The 19,879-nt window shown below is 48.3% G+C and overlaps 1 protein-coding gene across 5 annotated transcripts in view; it reads right to left on the bottom strand.

The window, feature by feature from the left end:
• Positions 1 to 19,879, bottom strand: part of LOC139350170 (C-terminal-binding protein 2) — a 92,492-nt gene that overhangs the window by 15,766 nt on the left and 56,847 nt on the right. For 4 of the 5 annotated variants that reach the window (XM_070991331.1, XM_070991330.1, XM_070991329.1 and 1 more), the window contains one exon: positions 1,103 to 1,257. In XM_070991331.1, the coding sequence (XP_070847432.1) occupies positions 1,103 to 1,257 (155 nt within the window). Of the gene's footprint in view, positions 1 to 1,102; positions 1,258 to 9,394; positions 10,440 to 19,879 lie in introns of those variants that run through there. The other variant, XM_070991333.1, reaches the window with a different exon arrangement.

The raw sequence follows: 19,879 nt of genomic DNA, 5'->3' as shown, positions 1-19,879 counted from the left end.
TGCAGGCCTAATCTGAAGCAGTGTACAATGCGATGGGCCAGTGCTGACTCTGTGCCATAAAGGCCATCATCCAACTTTTAAAAGCCTCATGTGACTCTGAGAAAGACTCGGGATCATCGACCTTGGATGATGATGCAGGAGCGCAGGTGCTGCGTGCAGGATCTGGTCTCACTGAAGTGGTATTGTAACTCCATTTTGATCAGTCCTGGCCCGCGTGTTTCATCATCCCCCAATCGCCTGAGAAATAAGGGATTACTCGCTAGAGGACCTGACATAACCTCGGGCCGCTTCCATATTCCACACCTGACAAGTCTCTCCTGTGAGTTTCTGTGTTTTCCGGTGTGGATGGACGAGAGTGCAGCAGCTGGTGTCTGGCCTGACAACATCATACTGAAACTGAGTTATCAGCGCAGCATCTCCGCATCCATGCCGCAGAAAGAAGAGATTGGACATTTTCAATCTACACCTCCCCTCTGGGTATCTCGACTGCAAGTTATTACTGTGAACTGCTGAATATGCTGGCGAGGTGAACATTACAATCATGTTTCTCCTGATAAGGCAGTGTTAAAACAAACAAAAAGCTACCCGCCCCTCCTTCTCCTCGCCGCCCAAGGTCTTTGATTGAATTGATCTCTATGCAAATGCTCGGTTTTTAATATGTCCCATTTTCATAAAAACAGCGAGAGGAAAGATGTAGCGGCTCTCACTCCGTCTGCAGATGGAGAGATAGCACTTTGGTGTTACCCATTTCAGTAGCCATATATTGTTTTGCAGCCACGGCGCTGCATAAAAAGCAATAAAGAGCCTTTACAAGCCAATGTAATTACACTGCATCCCCGACATACAAGACTCTCTATTAGAACAAAGGCACTGATATAGGCACTGCACTCTGTGGCACAAAGTGACATTAAATCATAATGAAGCCACTATATTTTAACTGGCAAGTGCGTATGGAGCCAATATAACGTGCTTCACATATCAGCTCTGTGATAGGAAAACAAAGAGGCAGACGTGAGTGAGTGACGCCCTCCATCTCTGCATCCACCTCCTCCTGCCGTGAGGTGGAGCAGTGGGAAAGTGAAGTGTGTGCGAACTTTTCTACCTTCTCGTGTATCTCCTGCGTGGACTGGGCGTCACAGAAGGCGACAGTAGCCAAGTCTTTAAGGATGGGCATCTCCACGGTGCAGTCGCGCCCGTCCAGCAGCGCCACCAGGGGGCGCGGATGCATTGGCCCGTTCATGATTTGGGGCCGAATACCTGGAGACAGACGGAGAAAGCGAGCAAGATTATTTTAGGTGTAAGAGAATAGGTCGAAGCCCTTACACCCTACATTTCTTACCCCTGAGCTGCAGATAATTCCTGAGATTCTGATATTGCGTGACTTGATTTGTCCTTCAGCAAAAACACGCTGCTGTTTTTTGTTGTTGCTGGGTGCTGATGTAAGTGTCAGGGATGGTTATCCCAAAACAATCTGCATGGCTAGACACCACGAGGTCTGAGTGATACAATATGATATGCACAAGTCGGGAAAGGCAATCACAAACAGTATTGAACACACACACACACACACACACACACACACACACACACACACACACACACACACACACACACACACACTCTTTTACTGGTAGAAACACTCACTGTCCAATTTAATAGACCAAGAATCAGCAACTGACACGCTTCCGCCAGCTGGAGTCAATTTATCACCATTTCCATGAAAAATAAAAAGACTTAGGTGACAATAACTTGTGTATGTGTGTGTGTGTGTGTGTGTGTGTGTGTGTGTGTGTGTGTGTGTGTGTGTGTGTGTGTTTGCGTCAGTGAACTTGTGTGTGCCGATTAGCATACAGCAGGAAACAGAGATTCTCTGAACTACCGAGCGTTGCTCAATAAATCAATGTACCTACTCAAGACTGGATTAGACCGCAGCCTCACTTACAGGAATCCTGTCGATCTCATGGCTCCAAAACACTTACATCACACGCACAAACCCTCACCAACGCATGCGAAGGAAAGTGGATAAGAATACATACATACTCTCTGCAGGTGCACACACACACACGCACTCTATCGTAGAAAGAGGAATACAGTCCCTCGTGTCCGTATGACAACACTGACACGGACACACTCTGGTTGTTCTCATTTCTCAGTTCGAGGGAGAGGATTCGACGTTTGCCTCAGTGTGAGTGGAACCAGCAGCTGTGGAGCAGAGGATGAAAAAAAAAAAAAAAACAGAGAGAAACTGCAAGCTAAACCTTTAGAAATGAGTTTCAGTGCTGCCCTGCCTCAAAAGAGCCATGTATCATTGAAATGGAGAGCGTTAGAAAAAAACGCTACAAGCCTGAAACAAACCCACAGCCAACTCACAACTGCACTTCAGCGCACTTGACAAAGTGCGTGTCGCAATTCTGGTTTTGTCTGCGCTCCGCTCTCTCTCCTTCCCCCTCGCCACTTCTCTCACTTGAAGTGAAGAGAGCCGTGAGGAGCCGAGCTCCCCGGTGGGCCGACCTTCTCACACATCCCACTGAAGAAGACGTGTCGCGCCGAGAAGACAGACAATTACGAGTCCTGCTTCATACAATGTTAACAAGTGAGGGGCATCAATATTCATGCTGCATGCTGCTCTGAAGCCAGCCAGCGGATGGATGGACCCGAGCTGGAGAGCAACTGTTCCCCTCTGAGTACCAGCGCCCTGACACTGCACAGGTCGTGATCTTCACTCTGGCTCAGCAGCTACGGATCTGCCTAAGGCCAAAAATCACTCTAAAGATCTAAAACAACAAGATCCCCCACGGATCCCCTGCTGCGACTTCATGACATCACTTTCTTATCTCATGTTTTACTGCCAAGATCCGCATCTGCATGCTTAAGTGTGACCTCACTCTGTGCATGTGTGAGCGCATCTTAAAAGTTATCCCGAAGATTAGGATGACGTCAGACTCCAGGGTGGAGATAAGGAGCAGGGCGGAGGGAGGGGAACGAGAGTAGAGGTGGAGAGGGCTCATTAGGGACATGCTCTGTGGGATTACTGCAGCAGAGGAGGCTGATTAGGGCAGATAAAGGTGAGATTAGGAGATTTAAGAGCGAGAAAGTTGTGTGTGGCCATTGCACAGATGAAGAGGGAAAACAAACCGGTGGGACGGGGAGGCAGGAGGAACAGCGAGACGGAGAGGAGTGAAATTAAAATGTAAAACGAGCCGCATAAAAACGGACTAAACACCGCCTGTTAGCTTAAAGAGCTCCCAAGAGACATATCAGAGAAGAAGAGGAGGATGAAAGGAGAAGGCGCATAAACGACAGGAGGGAGAGACGTCGGAAAAGGCCGGCTGACAGAGAGCGAGCAGTCCAGCCTCTCAGGGTGGAGGGAGGACCGCCGTGGAGGTGTCATCTCCTCATGCCACCCGCCTATTGTGATCACCGAACAGGCGTCGGCTGCCAGCTCTGATGCACTTTATTTTTGGCGCCGCTGGCATCTGAGCCACGTCGAGGTCGAAGGCGCAAACGCCCGTACCCTCCTCACACTCTCGGTGCAAAGGGCAGAGGACGGGTTTTCTCTCCTGACAGACAGACAGACGCCCCCCCCCCCCCCCCCCCCCAACCAAAGCCGCCACCAACCACCATCACTGCTTCTGTGCCTACTTATCACACTCCCCGTCCAAGACAGGTGACATGACGGCGGGAAGGGTGAGCCGTGGCGACTCGGCTGTCTGTGCCACATCTGCAACTGACAGCACGTTGAATATTAATGGAGGGAGCTGGGCGGTGGAGTCCATTACACCAAACTGGAGAGGGTGTGAGAGAGCGCACTCGGGCATTTAGCGCCTGACCACAGCGGAGATGGATCACACCTATACACAAGTGCTGAAATTATAAGCTGATTAATTGATGGACAGAATTGTTAGCCATTAATCATCCAAAACATTAAACATTCACGATTTTTCCCATCTTAAATGAGGATTATTTACTTCACTGCACTATTTTCTGACATTTTATAGGCTAAATAATTGATCAATTCAATGTAGAAGTAACACACTGATGAATCAATAATACTTCAGCCCCACAGTATTTATCAGCTTAATTTGTGGGTTTGCATCTCAGCTCATGTTTTTCCAACTTAAAGCTGCATTTATTAATGACCACTAGGGGGCAGAAAAGCATCTAAAGTATCTGACAGATGAAAAAGCTGCTATGACTGTTGTGTTAACAAATACTCCCAGCATGCATAGCTTAACGTAAGCTTTTATTTGGAGTCGTGCTTCTGTCCACCTGATGAATACAAGTCCAATATTCACCACTTTGGTCTCCACCAACCATTGAGAAGACATATCAGGCTCTTTAGGTGCTAGATGCTAATTTCACCAGCTAGTTGCTAACTATGACACTGCTGTGCAGGTGATGCACAGTGAGCTAATAAGAGCTTTTATTTGCACAGACTCAATAATAAATGTGCATTAAAGCCAAAACATGAGCTAAAAATCTGCAGATGGCTGCAGACTTGATGGACTGCAGCAGCACGAGCAACCGCTTTCATTACTCAGGCATTTGATTCAAAGGTAATACAAAAAATATTGATCGTGGCATTGCAGGTTTGCAGCATGCAAGGCTGTCCTTGACTCACAGAAAAGACCCACAACACCTGTAACCTCCTCCCTGCCTCATTTAAGCCACTAGTTACTGGCTTATACAGATTATAGACAGCAGCGGGCGTGCAGGTGAGAGGAGCTGAGGGTGAGGCAGTTGGGGAGAGGAAAGGCCGTCAGGCAGTGCCGAACCCCTCCGGCAAAAGTTCGACAGGCTGAACTCCATGAATCATCTGCTGGGTTTCTCTCTGACCTTTCAATCTCTTGCTCTTTCAATCTGCCTCTCGCCGACTCTTCTCACCGTTACATTTCACCACTTCGTCTGCACAGTTGCATTTTCCACATCTCTCCCCGTACTTCTTATCTTCGTATCTTCTGACAGCTCCTCCTCTCTGTCAACGTCTAGCTCTGTATCTGTTTGCTCGCCATGTATATCTGCTTCTCCTTCCTTTATCTCTGTTTTCACGTAAATCCCTTCCCCACCTCTGCCATCATTCCTCAGCTGTCTCTTTGTAATCACTGCCCCCACTTTCTCTGTCATCCTTTCACCCCGACCATCATTCATTCTCCCCCTTTTCTATCATTTTCTCTCCTTCCCGCTCGCTCTGTCTGTCTCGGAGCCGGAGTGTGTATTTGTGTACGTGCATCCTCCTGTGTGACAGATTGATTCTCACTCCGCTGATTTTGATGGAGAGGAGATGATGTATTCGGGCAGGGGAAGCAGGGAGGTGACAGGCAACACTCCCACTGTGGTACACTGACAGCATGTACATCAAACCAGTCTTAACCAGAACCAGTGGGTCTGTCAGCTGCACAATACCGCAAACACCCAGTTCTCATACATCTGTGACATTCATCATCTATTCCTATGGACTGTTTAAATGAGCAACATGTTGCAGTTTAAAATGTTATAGCCAAAAACCTGCATTAATATTGTGAATAAATGATAATGATTGTGGTGTTGATTCAAAATTTGGGGATTTAACTCCTTGCAGGGTCACACTCTCCCCACACCTTTAAGTATCAAACACAGATTCTCTACCGCTTTGCATGGAAACTCACCTCCACCGTGACAAACAACCTCTTGTTTCCACAGTGCCGTAACAGCTCGTTCAGCTGCGACGTGCAGGAATAAAACAGGGTGTTCAGGAGGTCTGCCATGTTCTCCGCGGGCTCCTGTGCCGCCGCCTGGTCTACAGCAGCCGCGAGCTGTCTGACTACAGACACCCGGAGATTCAAACTGAGCCGCAGATCGAGCCGAGACTAGAGGAGGACATATACTCACATACGGCGCGTCAAATGTCAGCAAATGCGCACAGTGAGGGTAGGGGGCTGTGGAGTGTTGGGGGGGGGGGTCACGTCAGAACCACAGGAGGCAGAGTGCTCTTAATTTCCCTCCCCCATTAATTAATCCCCCTCATTTCCTTTCCTCTGTGTTCTCACTTCCTCTGCTTGTTGCTAAACTGTTGCCAGGCTGCGAATGTGTGTGCGCGTGTTTGTCAGAGTGTGTGTGTGTGTGTGTGTGTGTGTGTGTGTGTGTGTGTGTGTGTGTGTGTGTGTGTGTGAGATGATTTGGGACGAGAACATTTTCGCTGAGGGAGGTAGCTGCTGTCGTTGGTTTACCTGCCAAAGCAGTAAATGCATGTAACACACGTGCACGCACGCACGCACGCACGCACACACACACACATCGCCTGCTGGGTCTTCTCTGTGCTGTACTTTACTATCAGATGCAGCAATGCAAATATTTAACACCAAAACTATTCGTACCTGCGGTGACGCGCATTTGCTACAGCTGCAAATTTGAATAATATTTGCAGCCTTTGTGAAAATACTTTGAAGACATTGATGTTCGAAGTAAATGCATGCAAAAAATTCACTTAATGGATTTTAAAATGTCAAAACACAGCAACGAAACAACCTTTCAAGAAATCCCTGATTATCCGATCGATAATCAGAAAGCTTTTCACAAATGAGATCTTATTTAATTAAACTATTAATTGAGTAACTGTTGTCACTCGTCAGATCCCCGTCCTAAATCAGCCACATCCCACTGATCTTTATTCATCCCCTCTGCCTCCTCAGCTGCAATGATGCAAGAACGACCTTGAATCACTCTTTGGTGACAGCTGCGCACATGTGACGGCATAAAAGCACCACACGAAAATTTAGAAAGGAATCCTCTCGACTTCATAAAAGCTAAAAGAAAAAAAAAAAAAACTATTTCACGATGATGAAAACGGACCTTGAAATTACATCCATAGCTGCTAGATAATGTGTTACTAAAATCTTTTCAAGTCCCTGCAATAAAAGGCGGTGAGCTCAGTTAGCCGCCTAAAAACAGAACATTTTTCTCAATTAGAACGCACAACAGTCGTCAAAAGATGAGAACTGGGTCACAAAGAAAAGTATTTTGGAAATCTAGGTCTCCGGTGAAAAGGCGGAGGCTTAGAACCACTTGACGTAGATTACTAGCATTTGTGAGATCAGACTTATTTTGCTCGATCTCTCTCAGCCATCGATGCTTTAATTCTAATCATTCCTGTAGACGAATACTTGTGGAACCCGAGCTCGGCCCCGGCTGGAGGCTGCGGCTCCCGAGCCAGCAACACTTAGTCAGAGTCTGGCAGCAGGACGCAGCAGAGCGGCGCACCGGGAGATGAGGCCAGAGTTTCCATTATGTGGGGAAGGGAGCTGGGAGTTTCTTCCTACCGCTGGCCTCCGCCGCTGGTGTTATGTTGCCTCCGTGAGGGGAAGAGGGACCAGAGGGGAAGAGGGAAACGCAGTTGTTCTGTGGTCAGGAAAATGCACCGAGGAAAAAAGCAACAGAAGTCACTTTAGTGGTAATGGGAGACCAGACGAGCCCTCCTCCATGTTATCATCATCTGCTGCCATCGGTTACCTAGCAACCCCACGCTGCTGTTGTTGCTGCAGGTGGCTCCTTCTTGGCTGCATGGGTGGGTGGGGGCTGCCGCTGCTGCTGCTGACCGCCAGCAGCTACGGCCATTTACTGTGCCACCGTGAGCAGCACTGTGCTGAAACATGACCCACATCCCCTGGTTAACGCATGCAGCCAGTCACACAGGAAGAGGCCGCGTGCGGTGGAGGGACAAGCCCACCGAGGGCCGAGTGGGGCTGTCATGTGTGGCCTGTGCGCTTTGTGTGCGGGGTTTGGTTGTAGCCTAGTTCCTCTTTGGATCCATGTTGGCTTAATTCTCTAACAAATCTAATTGTGATCCTTTTTATTAGCAAAGAGGAATCTACACAACATTCAGGTCTCAGGCTCCTCAGAACAAATCGCCACTGAACGCAGATTTTTTTGCCAACTGAAATGGAAAATGTCGCTGGCAGCTGATTTTTATCAGCTGTAGCTAATCAATGATAATTCTCCAAATAAGTTGCTCAAAGGCCAAACTAAAACTTGGCTGTTGTCTGGCTAATGTGCTCTCTGCAATTTGGCATCTGTGCTCAGCCGACGATAATTTGTTAAAGAAAGAAAAAAAAAAAACCCACTGGCATCGCTGTGTATTTGTGAGTAAACTGTGTGATTTTGCAGTCGAGCAAGTGGTGAGTTACCTCTGGTGAAACGATCCGGCTTATAGCATTCTGTCAGTTTCATTAGGTTTCAGGATTTGGAGCAAGTAGAGAAACAAGGTGTGCACAAGTAAGGAAGCTAGAGCAACTTTAGCGACTCAGAAACTTAGAAATTCATACCCCAAGAAGTGCTACCAAACCCTACTCGTGTGCAATCGTGTGCACTTACACAGGCACAAGTTGCAAAGGCAAAGTGAAATCTGCGTGAAAACACGGACACAACAGGAACGCACTTGCATGGATGTGGCAACAAATGGAAAGGAACCCACACACCGGCTTGGCGGGCTGCCAGCAGCCTGCCTGTGGAGTAACGGAGGAGCTTGGCATAATGCACAGATGTGCCGTTGGGTCACACAACGCTTTGTTTTCCTTGCTGGAGTTTCCTCCCTGCTCATATGGCACCATGCCAGAGTCTGTACTTCTGGTTTACTGAGGCTGTATTACTCATTTACTACTTTCCTCCCTCTTACACACACACACACACACGCACGCACACAATCCCTTCATCTGCCTGTGACAGCACGAGGTCACTGCATGAGTTGTAGTTTTTGAAGAGAGTGGGTGATGCGGGTGAAGGGGGGTGGGTGGGTGGGTGGGTATAAGCACCCTTTGTTGGCAGCCTCCTCCCTGCCCTTCCCTCCCTTCACTTCCCGAAAAGTAGCACACAAAGGCCACTTGTCCTGCGCTGCCAGTGCCCCACCCCTGTCACCACCCGGCTGCCCGCCACGCCAATCCATCCCCTGCCAAGAAAATGAGCGCACGCCTGTTTTAAATGGTACCCTCTGTGCGCATGGGCGGGCCGGGCTCGCACTCCACCACGGGACAAAAGCGGGTGTCAACAGCATCCATGGCACAACCACGCCGGACCTCCCCTCCCCTCCCCTCCCCTCCCTCTCTCTTGTTCCCGCTCTTTTATTCTTCGGCGTTGCCCCGAGCTACAGAGCGCGCCCGGAGCCCGAGACCGCAGAGGAAGCGAAAACCACGGAGCAAAGCAGCGCAGGACGGGCGGACCTCAAAATGACAACACTGTTGGACTCCTCGCCTACCTCACCGACTCCACAACACACCCACACTCGCTCACTCTTCTCCCCTCCTCTTATCCTCGCCCCCCCCCACCACCACCACCACCGCTCCCCATCCACCTACCTCCCTCCCACCTCCCACATGCCAGACTTTATTAGACATCCAGAAAAGAAAACAGGAAACATGCTGCTTGCCTGGAAAATGTTGTCTCCACATTCTTCGGCTTAAAAAATACGCATCGTAGCAAAAACAGAAGATGATTGAGGCGAGCGGAGGAGGAAAAAAAGCACAAAAAAATACAAAAAAGGGAAGTGGAAGACCCTCTGCAATAATCCAAGGAGGGTAAACCCCCTCCTCTTCTTCTCCTCCTCCTTTACTCCTTCAACCCCCCTCCCCCCTCCCCCGGAGTTGCTCCTCTTGCTGTGGCCCTGTTGGCGAGGGGAAGGGGTTTTTGCGGAGCGAGCTCTCACTAAGCCCCCGGCTGCATCATCTTCAGTCCATGCCTTTGAGGGCTGGGAGAACAGCACCACACACCCGCGGCGTCCTTATGCGTGCACACACACACAGCGACCTGCAGGCTGGTGATCGGATGGTAGCGGGTTGCAGAAGGCAGGGGAGGGGGTGGGTGCGGTGGGGTGGGGGTGTGGAACGCTTTTGTCCTTTCTGTTTTTAATCTCCCAGGAAGAAAAGGCTGCGGTCGGGGAGCGCGATGGCTGGAAACTCTCTGTGCCGCTTCCTCTGCTGTCAGCTGCGCAACATCTATTCACTGTGCGTCTCTCTATGTCTCTCTCTCACTGTGTCTCTCTCTCTTTAGCTCTTTTCTCCTGCCTTTGTCTTAGCTGATAATAAACCAGGAGGGGCGGAAAAAAAGATCTTGAGGCAGGAAAAAAAAAAAATCTGTCTAAATCAAAAGTGCCAGCTCGAACATGCAGAGCTGAGCTCTCTGGGCTCGCACAATTTACTCCCCGGCTGCGTTCACTTCATAGGATCCGCACACTCGAGCACACTCCCTCCTCCCTTTTTCCTTCCTCCTCCTCCTTCTTCTCCTCTTTTTTATGTTTTATTTCTGATCTGGACTCCACAGTGTTTTAAGAACGCCTGCCCCCTTTTTTTCCCCCTCTCTCTCTCTCTCACACACACACACACACACACACACACGCAAACACACAGTCTTTTGCTTTCGTTTGCTCCCAGCCTCACCTCCCTCACCCTCCCGATTATTTGGTTTCCTCCTCTGCTTTTCCACTTTCATCTAGACCTCAACAACGCCCCCCCACCGACCTCAACCGCCACACACACTCTCACAGAGAAACACACAAAAACACACCCTCACCCCACCCTGGCATTTTGCGGGTTACCGGGAAGAGATTGGAATAGTGACATACACACTCACACTCCCCTCCCTCGCCTCTGAATATGCAACACACACACCGAAACACACATGTGCACACACACACACAATTTAAACCAGAAGAACAATGCAACATTCAAGCCACTCCAGCAATAACATTACAGCTGTAGAGTTGGCTGTTTTTCGCACCATCAGGGAAGTCATCAGAGCCGAGTGTGTTAAGTTCACAGTTTGGTCCCTGGGGGGAAGAGGAGGGAGGGGAGCGAACTGACAGATCGCTCCGCTGAATGACTGCGAGGACGAGCAGCTGAAAACACCCTGTTTAGAATAACAATGTAACCGGAGCCTCCCTGCAATTCTGCAGCGCGGCCGGAGCACGGCGGCGCACGTGCACGTGCGCACACGCACGTGCGCACACACCTCACCGGCTGCATGACAGGCGCGACCAATAGACAAAGAGCCCGGCACGGTCACACGCCACAACCGATTATCACTGACAGTAAAGTGGAAAGGTGGAACGGCCCGTGCAGCTTTGGTTGGGGGGGGGTGGGTGGATGTGTCCGTCCTGGTGTGAAGACACTTTTTTTTTTGGGGGGGGGGGGGAGAATAATTGTGTGTATCCTCTCTGAGTGTGTGCGTTTAGGGCTGTTGTTTCTCAGCGGTGAAAGCCCAACGAGCAGAGACGCGGCATGTCAGGCGAGCCGCCGTCTGTAGCAATGACACATCTGAGAGAGTGCGGCCATCAAAGGCAGCAGCCCCCACTTCCTGCCAGCCGGCCAGACACACACACACACACACACACACACACACACACTTCTGATGGAGTGTGGGGATACGCCTGCCCCTCTGATCTTTCTCTCTTCAATAACATTAGAGGATGTGCAGGCGGAGGGGGGCCCTGACTGACAGCAATATGTTAATATGGAACGTGGCAGATCACAGCTTCTCAAAAGACAGAGCCATTCGGCGAGGTTGGGGAGATTTTAAGGAGAAGAAGAAGAAGAGAGGGCGAATCAAAGAACACCAGAGATTTTGTGAATGGCCACTGATGAGTGCCAACTCCACAGGTCAAAGGGTCAAACAGTATTGAGCTCCAGCGTAAGCAGTTAAAGATTGTATCTGAGCACCGCTGCTCGGTGGAGGCTCAGTCCTTCCTGGATCTCCAGGTTTGTTTTTGTGATTGCTTTGAACGTTTTTTCAATGAATCTGATCAAATTTGTGAGCATTTTGCTGTTATTTTGTAATAAATTTCAGCTTACCAATGGGCAAATAATGCATAAATGTTCCAGTGAGAGTAAAAATCTTCCACTTCTGTAGCTTTCCTTTCACCCAAATCTAGTTCCTACAGTAACCTCAGTGCTTATTAGAGCACCATGCAGAACTGTCAGTAATCTCCATAAATGAAATGATTAGTTCTGGGTATCAGATAAGAGAGGGTTACAAACTTTTTAAATCTAAAGAGTGTGTTGAGCGCAATTAAGCCAGTGCTGCCTGAAAAGACAAGTCTGAAATTGAGGCTTGACTCTTATTTATCTTTGGCTTACAAAAGGCTTTTATGCTTGAAACTGCAGCGTTCTTCAGGTTCGACTCCTTTTTCTTGTGGATATTTGGCAGGGATCTGAAGGCAAAATGCAAAATCTTTCAAATATCTTGTGTGCGGTGACTGACAATCCAGAAAGATGCAGGTCTCGGTGGATTAGGGAGCTGGGCCGGAGCTGGCGTGGGCTGCGTGCAGCCACAGGCCTGGTGCGAACAAACAGCTATACGCTCCCGACTCCAGCAGTTGACGTGCATGTCGGTACATGTTTGGAGGGGGCGAGTAAACGCTAATGAGAACAGATTGGCACAGCAGGCCCCCCCACACACACACGCAAACACACACTTCCTCTTTCAGATGTAGAGCAGCCAGACTTGGGTCTAAACCAGTACTGAAGGCTACATCTGTTCACCCATCAGCCTCTGTTGCCATAAAGCGAAGCCACAACCACACCTTAGTGCATTTGTGCCTGCACGCACACCCAGTTATTACCACACAACCTGATGCACAAACTCACACATGCTTTTATGACCTCATATAAAATTAATCAATACTTAAAGCTCATTATTCCTTTATTGCTTTGAGTTTCTCCCTAAAAAGAGTTTATTTAAATATAAAAAAAAAAAGGCAGAAAAGCAGATTTTAAATATTCAGTGCAATGAAAATGTCTTAAAAGGACAATTTGCAATGCAAGCAGTTCATCAATGTCTTATTTTTTTTAACTTGGAAGTTTTTTATTTATAGTCTGCTCTATTTTCTGTGTAACCTGTCTTTTGCGTAAAATCTGTCAAAGCCAATCTGCTCCTATCAAAACATCTGGATACTTAAAAAAGCACTAACACTACTGCAAATCAAAGTTTAGAAGCGAACAAGCTGCGGTGCACTTTCCCTTCGCTGCATTTTCCCTTCTGAAGCGTAATAATACATTTTTGATTTCAAATGCAGCGTTAAAGAAGTCAGAGCCCGGAGTCTACGCTCCCATCTCCCCCCTGCTGCATGACTTCTCACAGCCCTGACCTTTAGCACAGTGAGACATCAAGAGCAGCGGTCACGCTCTGGAAGACCCGACAAATGGCCCGAACCTCTTTACAGCCTGTGTGGATTTAAGCACTGAGAGGGAGCCCTCTTCTTTAACCAGCCTAATTATACTGTAAGCGCCCTTTTCCTGTAAGCGCTGGAACTTGGCTGCTGAGAGGACGCTGGATGTAGAGGCCTGTTAAATCCCCCTAAAGCACTTAAAGGGATTTTAAGAAAGCGAATGGTAAAATGAGCCAACCTGCTGCTTGGAGACGAGGCTTCAGCTGACCACATTATGACCAGAGGTTCAGGGGTCCATTTCAGATGCTGGACTCGGGGCAGCAGGGGGTTCAGCTCAAGAGCAGCTGTGCCTTCGTCAGCTTTTACACTACTTTTTCTTGGTTTCTTGTTTTTTCTGTCCTTAACTTTATCTTGTGCTGCATTGCCAGTGTTTTGACTTGCAGATTGGACATCTTGAAGAGGATCATGTGCTGTCTCACATGCTAATTTAATACAGCACATGCACTAATTTACACTAATTTCTTGATTTGCTCAAGTTTTAAATGGTACCTTTTAATTGGTACTCGTTTCTACGACAGAAACAGCGCCTATGGAAACTGTTGACTGTCTCTTATGTGGAGTAATGAGGAGCACTAAAGAAAATCCATTCACCTCCATAGTGCTGGGATGAAGGCCGAATGTTTTAAAGCAAATATTTCAAAACCTGTGCAAATAAAACCACAAATAATTGCACAGCAACGCACAATCAGGCGTGAGAAAACGTGTATTTTATCGTATTGATTGTGAGCCAACTCTTCCTTATTCTTACAGGTATACTAATAAAAATCAAACGCACACTTAGAGCATGTTTTGTTGGATTCGTTTGGGCAGATCTGAACACAGCAGTTGCACTCTGCACAATCACACCAGGACCCTTTGAAGGAAGCGGTCTCGGTCCACTCACAAACAGATCCAGGAGCAGTTTGTTTGGGGTGTAAATGAGATCTGGCCTTGATCTGGTCCAGACTACAAGGCATACTCTGCAAGTTTGAGCTAAACAGAAAGCCAGGCGCACATTCAGATGTGGACGCGTGAAATTGAGTGTTGCTTGCGGGAAGCTAGAGAGCGAATCGAGGTCTGACCTGAACTAGCAACAAGGTACGTTGACTTCTAAACATTTGGGCAGATAGGAGAACGACGAAAACCCAGCAAGGTTACCGACACTGACTCTGACCACTGCAAATCAACTTGATGCCAACATGCAAACTGGGCACCGCTTCCACTCCTAACACCCCCCCCACTCGCATTTCATGCACAGTGAATGAATAATGCAATATCATCTTAGCCCGAGGTCATGTCTGTTTGCTCAACAACTTAGTTTAAGAGCTTAAACCTCTGAGGAAACAAGCTGCAAGCGCATCCAAGCAAAAATATCAGGAGAGTCGTTGCTCTTAACATGAAGACACATCACTGTACAGCACAGATACGCTCTGATAGCAGGTTTATCTTTCTGCTCCGTGAAAAACATCCACAAGTCCTCCGAGATATTCTTTGTCCTTTCTGCTCAGTGACACTTCTTTTTGGGATTTGGGAGAAAGATGGCTGATCTTCAGCGGACTCGACATTCTTGGTGCGACGCGAGGGAGGAAAAGAGAGCGGCAGTAATGTGTTTTTTTGGTGACGCAAGTCTAATTTCCCCACGGTGAATATTTATTTAGGAGGCCCAGGTTTATCCACTGAGAGGCACCTGCCGTGGCAGCAGCAGCCAGGGTAAATAACCCCCCCCAGGCATGTAGGCAGACACACAAACATACACACAAGAGCCCCCACCCCCTCAACAGCGGTCCAGATAACAACCCTGAGTCAACACTGCCTCTCTGCTTTTGTTTTCTCTGCCTCCCCTCCTCTCTTCCCCTCCCACGTTCCAATCCCCGCGGAACCGCAAAGACCGGGGCTGAAAAGATGTAGGGATGAGGGACAGAGAGATAGTGAAAGAGAAAGAGAGGGAGAGGAGGGCTAAAATTACAGCATGGGAATGCAAATGAGTGTATTTTATTTGGGGGGAGCCAAGGAGGGCAAGCAGGCTTTATTTTCCATGCAGGAACAGCCCCCATGTGGCCTCTGGATCAGTTGCAGCAACAGTGAAGGGAAGAAAAGCGAACATTCTCACTCTGCCTTTTTACTTGGGGAGGAATAAAAAAAGAAATATTACAAATACAAAACCCACAACTCTCGGAGGCTGGTGCAGTCATAAAATAAAATGATATTTTGCTACGCTTTCACACTGCCACCGCCGCCGCCACCGCCGCCTCCTCCTCCTCCCAGCCCTCCTTCACTCACTCCCTCCTGCTCCTCCTCCCGCTCTGCTCAGAGCAGAGATGCACTAAAGTTACTGAAATTTGGGCACAAATCACAGCCTGACCGAACACCCCGCTGCCACCGCCGCCGCCGCCGCCGCCTCCCCCCCATCTGGAAAAACAAAGTGAGAAAGTAAGCGTACGCGGGAGGGAAAGGGACGAGGACAGAGGAAGCGGGGTGAGCCAACTGCAGGTGGTCTCCAGATGTGGTGGCTCTGGGGACGGGCCACTCTGGCGCTGTTAAGGGCGACTCAGAGCTCCCCCTTTTCCTCCCATCGCTCCACCTCCTCTCTCAGTGACAGGAGCCATCTGGCCTGGCAGAGAGAGTGGAGACGCAGCAGCGAGTCCCACCCTCCCAAGTGTGGCCCCTGCATGCCACTCTGCAGAGTGCACAAGTAAATAAAATGCATGCAAACACACACACACAATACCTCACACCACCCCCCTCCGCCAAAGCTGTCACATGGCTATTAACCCATAGAAGCCGTGGCCCAGCTGTGCTCCATTATGATAAATACACCAGGGTCGTGGGGTCTTGTCAACCAGGAGTCAGCCATCAGATACTAAGAGGTGTCCACTTACAGCCTTTTAAAGCTCACTTTGCTGAAGAGTTACAGCCATTTTCATCATCATAACCCCCCTCGCTTCATCTCCTGCACCCTCTGGAGAGAAACTCCCACCCACCTACTCACCTCCCTCCACCATGGCAGATGATATTTCACACTTCCTCTGGCACAGCAGACCCCGTCACCTCCACCCACCGTATCCCCCAGACCCACTGTAACTGGAGTTTGGCTCACACGATATGACACCTGGAACACCTGACACCTCCTCGCCACACCGACGCTGCCCCACTTCCTGTATGCCGTCAGCTGATGCGTTTCACTTAGACTAAAGTGCAATTACCTGCGAGAAACAGGATGTTCTCAAATAAGCGAAAATCGAATGCACAGCCTCAAAACCGTTTCCTGGAAGACAAATTATTTGACTCGTTTTATTCATAGGAAAATAAAATAGCTTTCCCCTCTCCAATTGTCAGTCATTACGACTCTGTTTAGAATACTTTTGGGAAAGGTTAGCCAGTTAAACCCCTGGCTGCTTCCTGCAGGCACATTTGGTCTTTGTACGGCTTGGGAATACTCTTAAAAGGATTCCTGAGTAATTGTTTATGCTGCAGTAGAAATTGGGAATGGAGGAAAATGGACTGTAATGACTGAAAGGGTTCAGGGTAGTAGCAGCATAATAGCCAACGAGAGCGATGCAGGCTTAATGCTGCACTGTTCTCTCGGATAGTATTGAACGAATAAAACACTCCTGTCCTATTAGCATGTACGGCATACAAAACAGGGGAGGAAGGGCTCGCCCCTTGACTCGTTTTTATTTATTTTATTTATTCATTATCTTAGCATCTGCTCTCTGGGATGGCAGAGGCTCTTTTAAGTCTTTGTCCTTCAGGGAAACAACATTCAGCTTGCTTGTTAGACAAATAAAGACACTAATGGCAGCTAATGGTGGACACAGAAATATTCTGATGTGACTAAAATATCCGAAAGATGTTAAAAACAACAGAGCTCTGAAGCTTGAAGCCCCCCCCTTATCCTCCCTGCCCATTTTATATGTTCTCACATGGGAGATGTTCTGAGAGTCCCTGCTGCGTTTGCTGGCTGCTGAGCTGAATGAATGGCAACCAGTAGCATTGATTTGCAGCGCGGGCCGCAGATCAAACCGCAGGACAAAAGACTGGGCAGGAGGACAATGGAGGAACACAGTTGGCCGCAAGGGAAACGAATGACAACCGGTCGATCGGGACGACCACAACCGACCACTGTCGGGCTTGTTCCAGGAAGGAACAGGCCTCACAACACGCGACAGGAAAGGTGAGTGAATCAGGTGCAGCTACACAACAAGGCGGCCCACAGTGGCGCCGAGAGGAAGGAGTTCTTCCAGGAGGAGAATATCCACAGGAACACGGATTACCGTCCTGCCTTTATATTCCTATTCTTTTCATCTCCTCTATTCCTCAATCTTTTTCTTCATCCTCCCCCTCTCCCCGCCCCTCCTCGCCGGCCACAGACCATGAAGAAAGTAAATATGTGCACGAGGTAAAGCAATCGGTTAACCTTTGAAATACCCTGGCAATGAGATCTGCCGCTCTCTACTCCTTTTTTTTTTTTTCAGCTGCGAAAAAAAAAAAAAAAGGAAGAAGAGAGGAAAAAAAAAACACAAGGTTGGCCACCACTTCAGAGGGGATATTCAATATCCATGAGCTTTTTCATTTCACACTGATGAATAATTCAGGGTGACCTGCCCACCACTGAGTGAGAGAGAAAAAGAGGGAGGAAGACAAAAAAAAAAAAAGAGGACTGGGGAGGTGTGCAGAGGTAGTTGTCTGTTTCAGTGGATGCAGCTGTTGCCGTTCGACGCGCACAAAGCCAATCTCCTCCCCGGCTGCCGTGGAGAGAGGAATAATATACGGCAGAATTGACGACAGATAATTGGGGAGATTATATCAAAGTGCTGCCATTCTTACAGCGCGAGCAGCCGAGCACACGTCGTTGCTGTCCTGTAAACAAAACAGCCACAGGATAAGGAGAGGTAGAATAAACGTGACAATGCAGCCTCCAAAAATAGCAGGAAGGCCCTTCTCGCCAATCATAGCATGAGACGATGAGCCCGCACGCAGGTAAACACACACAATCGCAACTCCTCGTCTCCCCGTTAGCGCTTAGCGGTGACCTTTATGGCCTGTGGAGGAGCAAGCAGGGGCCACCAAAGGCCAATCAGCTGACCTCCAGCGATCCCTACGCAAGCTGAAACACTGAAATATGCTTCTAAGAAAATTAACGCAGCCTCTTCCTTCAGCTTCAGTTCATGACTTCTTCAGCGCATTTTTCCAGGCATCTCAAATCTAATTTAGGACCCATTCAATCTTCAAATAAGCGCACACAAAAGCGCCCGAACAAAAAGCTGAGACTGTGTTTTAGATTACAAAAAAAAAAAAAAAAAAAAAAAAAAGTTTAACAAAGTCAGATCCTTAATCTGCCAACACATCAGTTCTTTAGAAATGTGTGCGTTCAGAAATTTAGAAAAACTTTATTGACCCTCGCAAACCGATGGAAATTTGTCTCTGACATGGCTCATAAATGTGTTGGAAAGACGTCTCACACACACGCACACGCACTCTCGGCCTCACTGTCTATTAATGAACATTTAGCAGGATGAGCAGCAGGACAGTAGATGAGACCCAACCTAAGATTGAAGGCCCACTTCCAGACCAGGGAGGGCACTTCTGACCCTGTGCAGAGGTCAGCTGCTACTACCGCGCATGCACACAAACACACACTCGAACACTCAAGCTGTCACAAGCAGGGGGAGACCAGCTGTTCCTCATTCGCTCGAAGGCTCCGTTCCCTCCGCGGGTTGGCTGGCTTCACAGAAACCATTAATCCCTCTGTGAACGCAACCGATGGTTTGGAAAGATCAACCATGAGAAAACGGCGAGGGAGGGGTGGCGGGGCGAGAGGGGATGGAGCTCCACAGCACTTTTTTCTTTCACTTGTTTTCTTTTTTTTTTTTTTTTTTTTTAGGAGAAAAAACTACTGCAGTGGAAAAATAGATTTTCCCGGCCATATTTCCCCGGGGACACAAACAATACAGAGGCCGAGTGGAGATGGAGCAGCAGATAGTTCATGTAACATTTACCAGGTTCTGGGGAAACTGGAGACACATGACAGAAGGACGGCGCACAGATAAGCGCTTAAGAATCTGGAGGTGAACAGCGGCCTTTAACAGCAGTCATTACTGACTCATAGAGCGCAGAGGGAAAACGCATTTCGTCGCTTTGGATTTGCATTTGCACTCCAGAACATTAGGTTTGAAATTACGCTGTGAGGTGCTCACTTTCATCTTTTAATTTGAAGGAGCAGAGGGCACAATCAAAGCGCTTTTAATAGACAGTCCCCAAACTTTAGGACAATAAAGCAGAACAACTCTGAAACATGTTTTCATGAGTAAATAATGGAGCGTGCTCACTCTAACTCCATATATCATAGTAATGGTATATGTCATTATAGAGTGACTGTTCTGTAAATTCACTTAACAAATGGTTTACTGTACCCTACTTCATCACATTTGAGTATTTTCTTCTTTCATCTGGAACTTCCTTACAAAAACAACTGTCCCACATGAGGCAACGCTTTAAGCTTCCAAATGGGAACAACAGAGATGCAGTAGACACGGTTAGCAGTCCTGCTGCTCACATTATGTGACCTTCAGCTGGACTGCTGCATCACACTGCCATCCCAAATATATAGCAGAGACACTAAAGTTGTTTTCTCCGACGAACTCTGGACGTCAGCAGAATCAGGTCTGGACATTGTCACGTAGCTGGGAATGCTCATCCGCAATGATGACGGTT

Source organism: Chaetodon trifascialis, chromosome 21, assembly GCF_039877785.1.
Source record: "Chaetodon trifascialis isolate fChaTrf1 chromosome 21, fChaTrf1.hap1, whole genome shotgun sequence".
NCBI classification, from domain to species: domain Eukaryota; kingdom Metazoa; phylum Chordata; class Actinopteri; order Chaetodontiformes; family Chaetodontidae; genus Chaetodon; species Chaetodon trifascialis.
The sequence above is the reverse complement of the archived record's forward strand: the minus strand, read 5'-3'. Positions and strand labels throughout refer to the sequence as shown.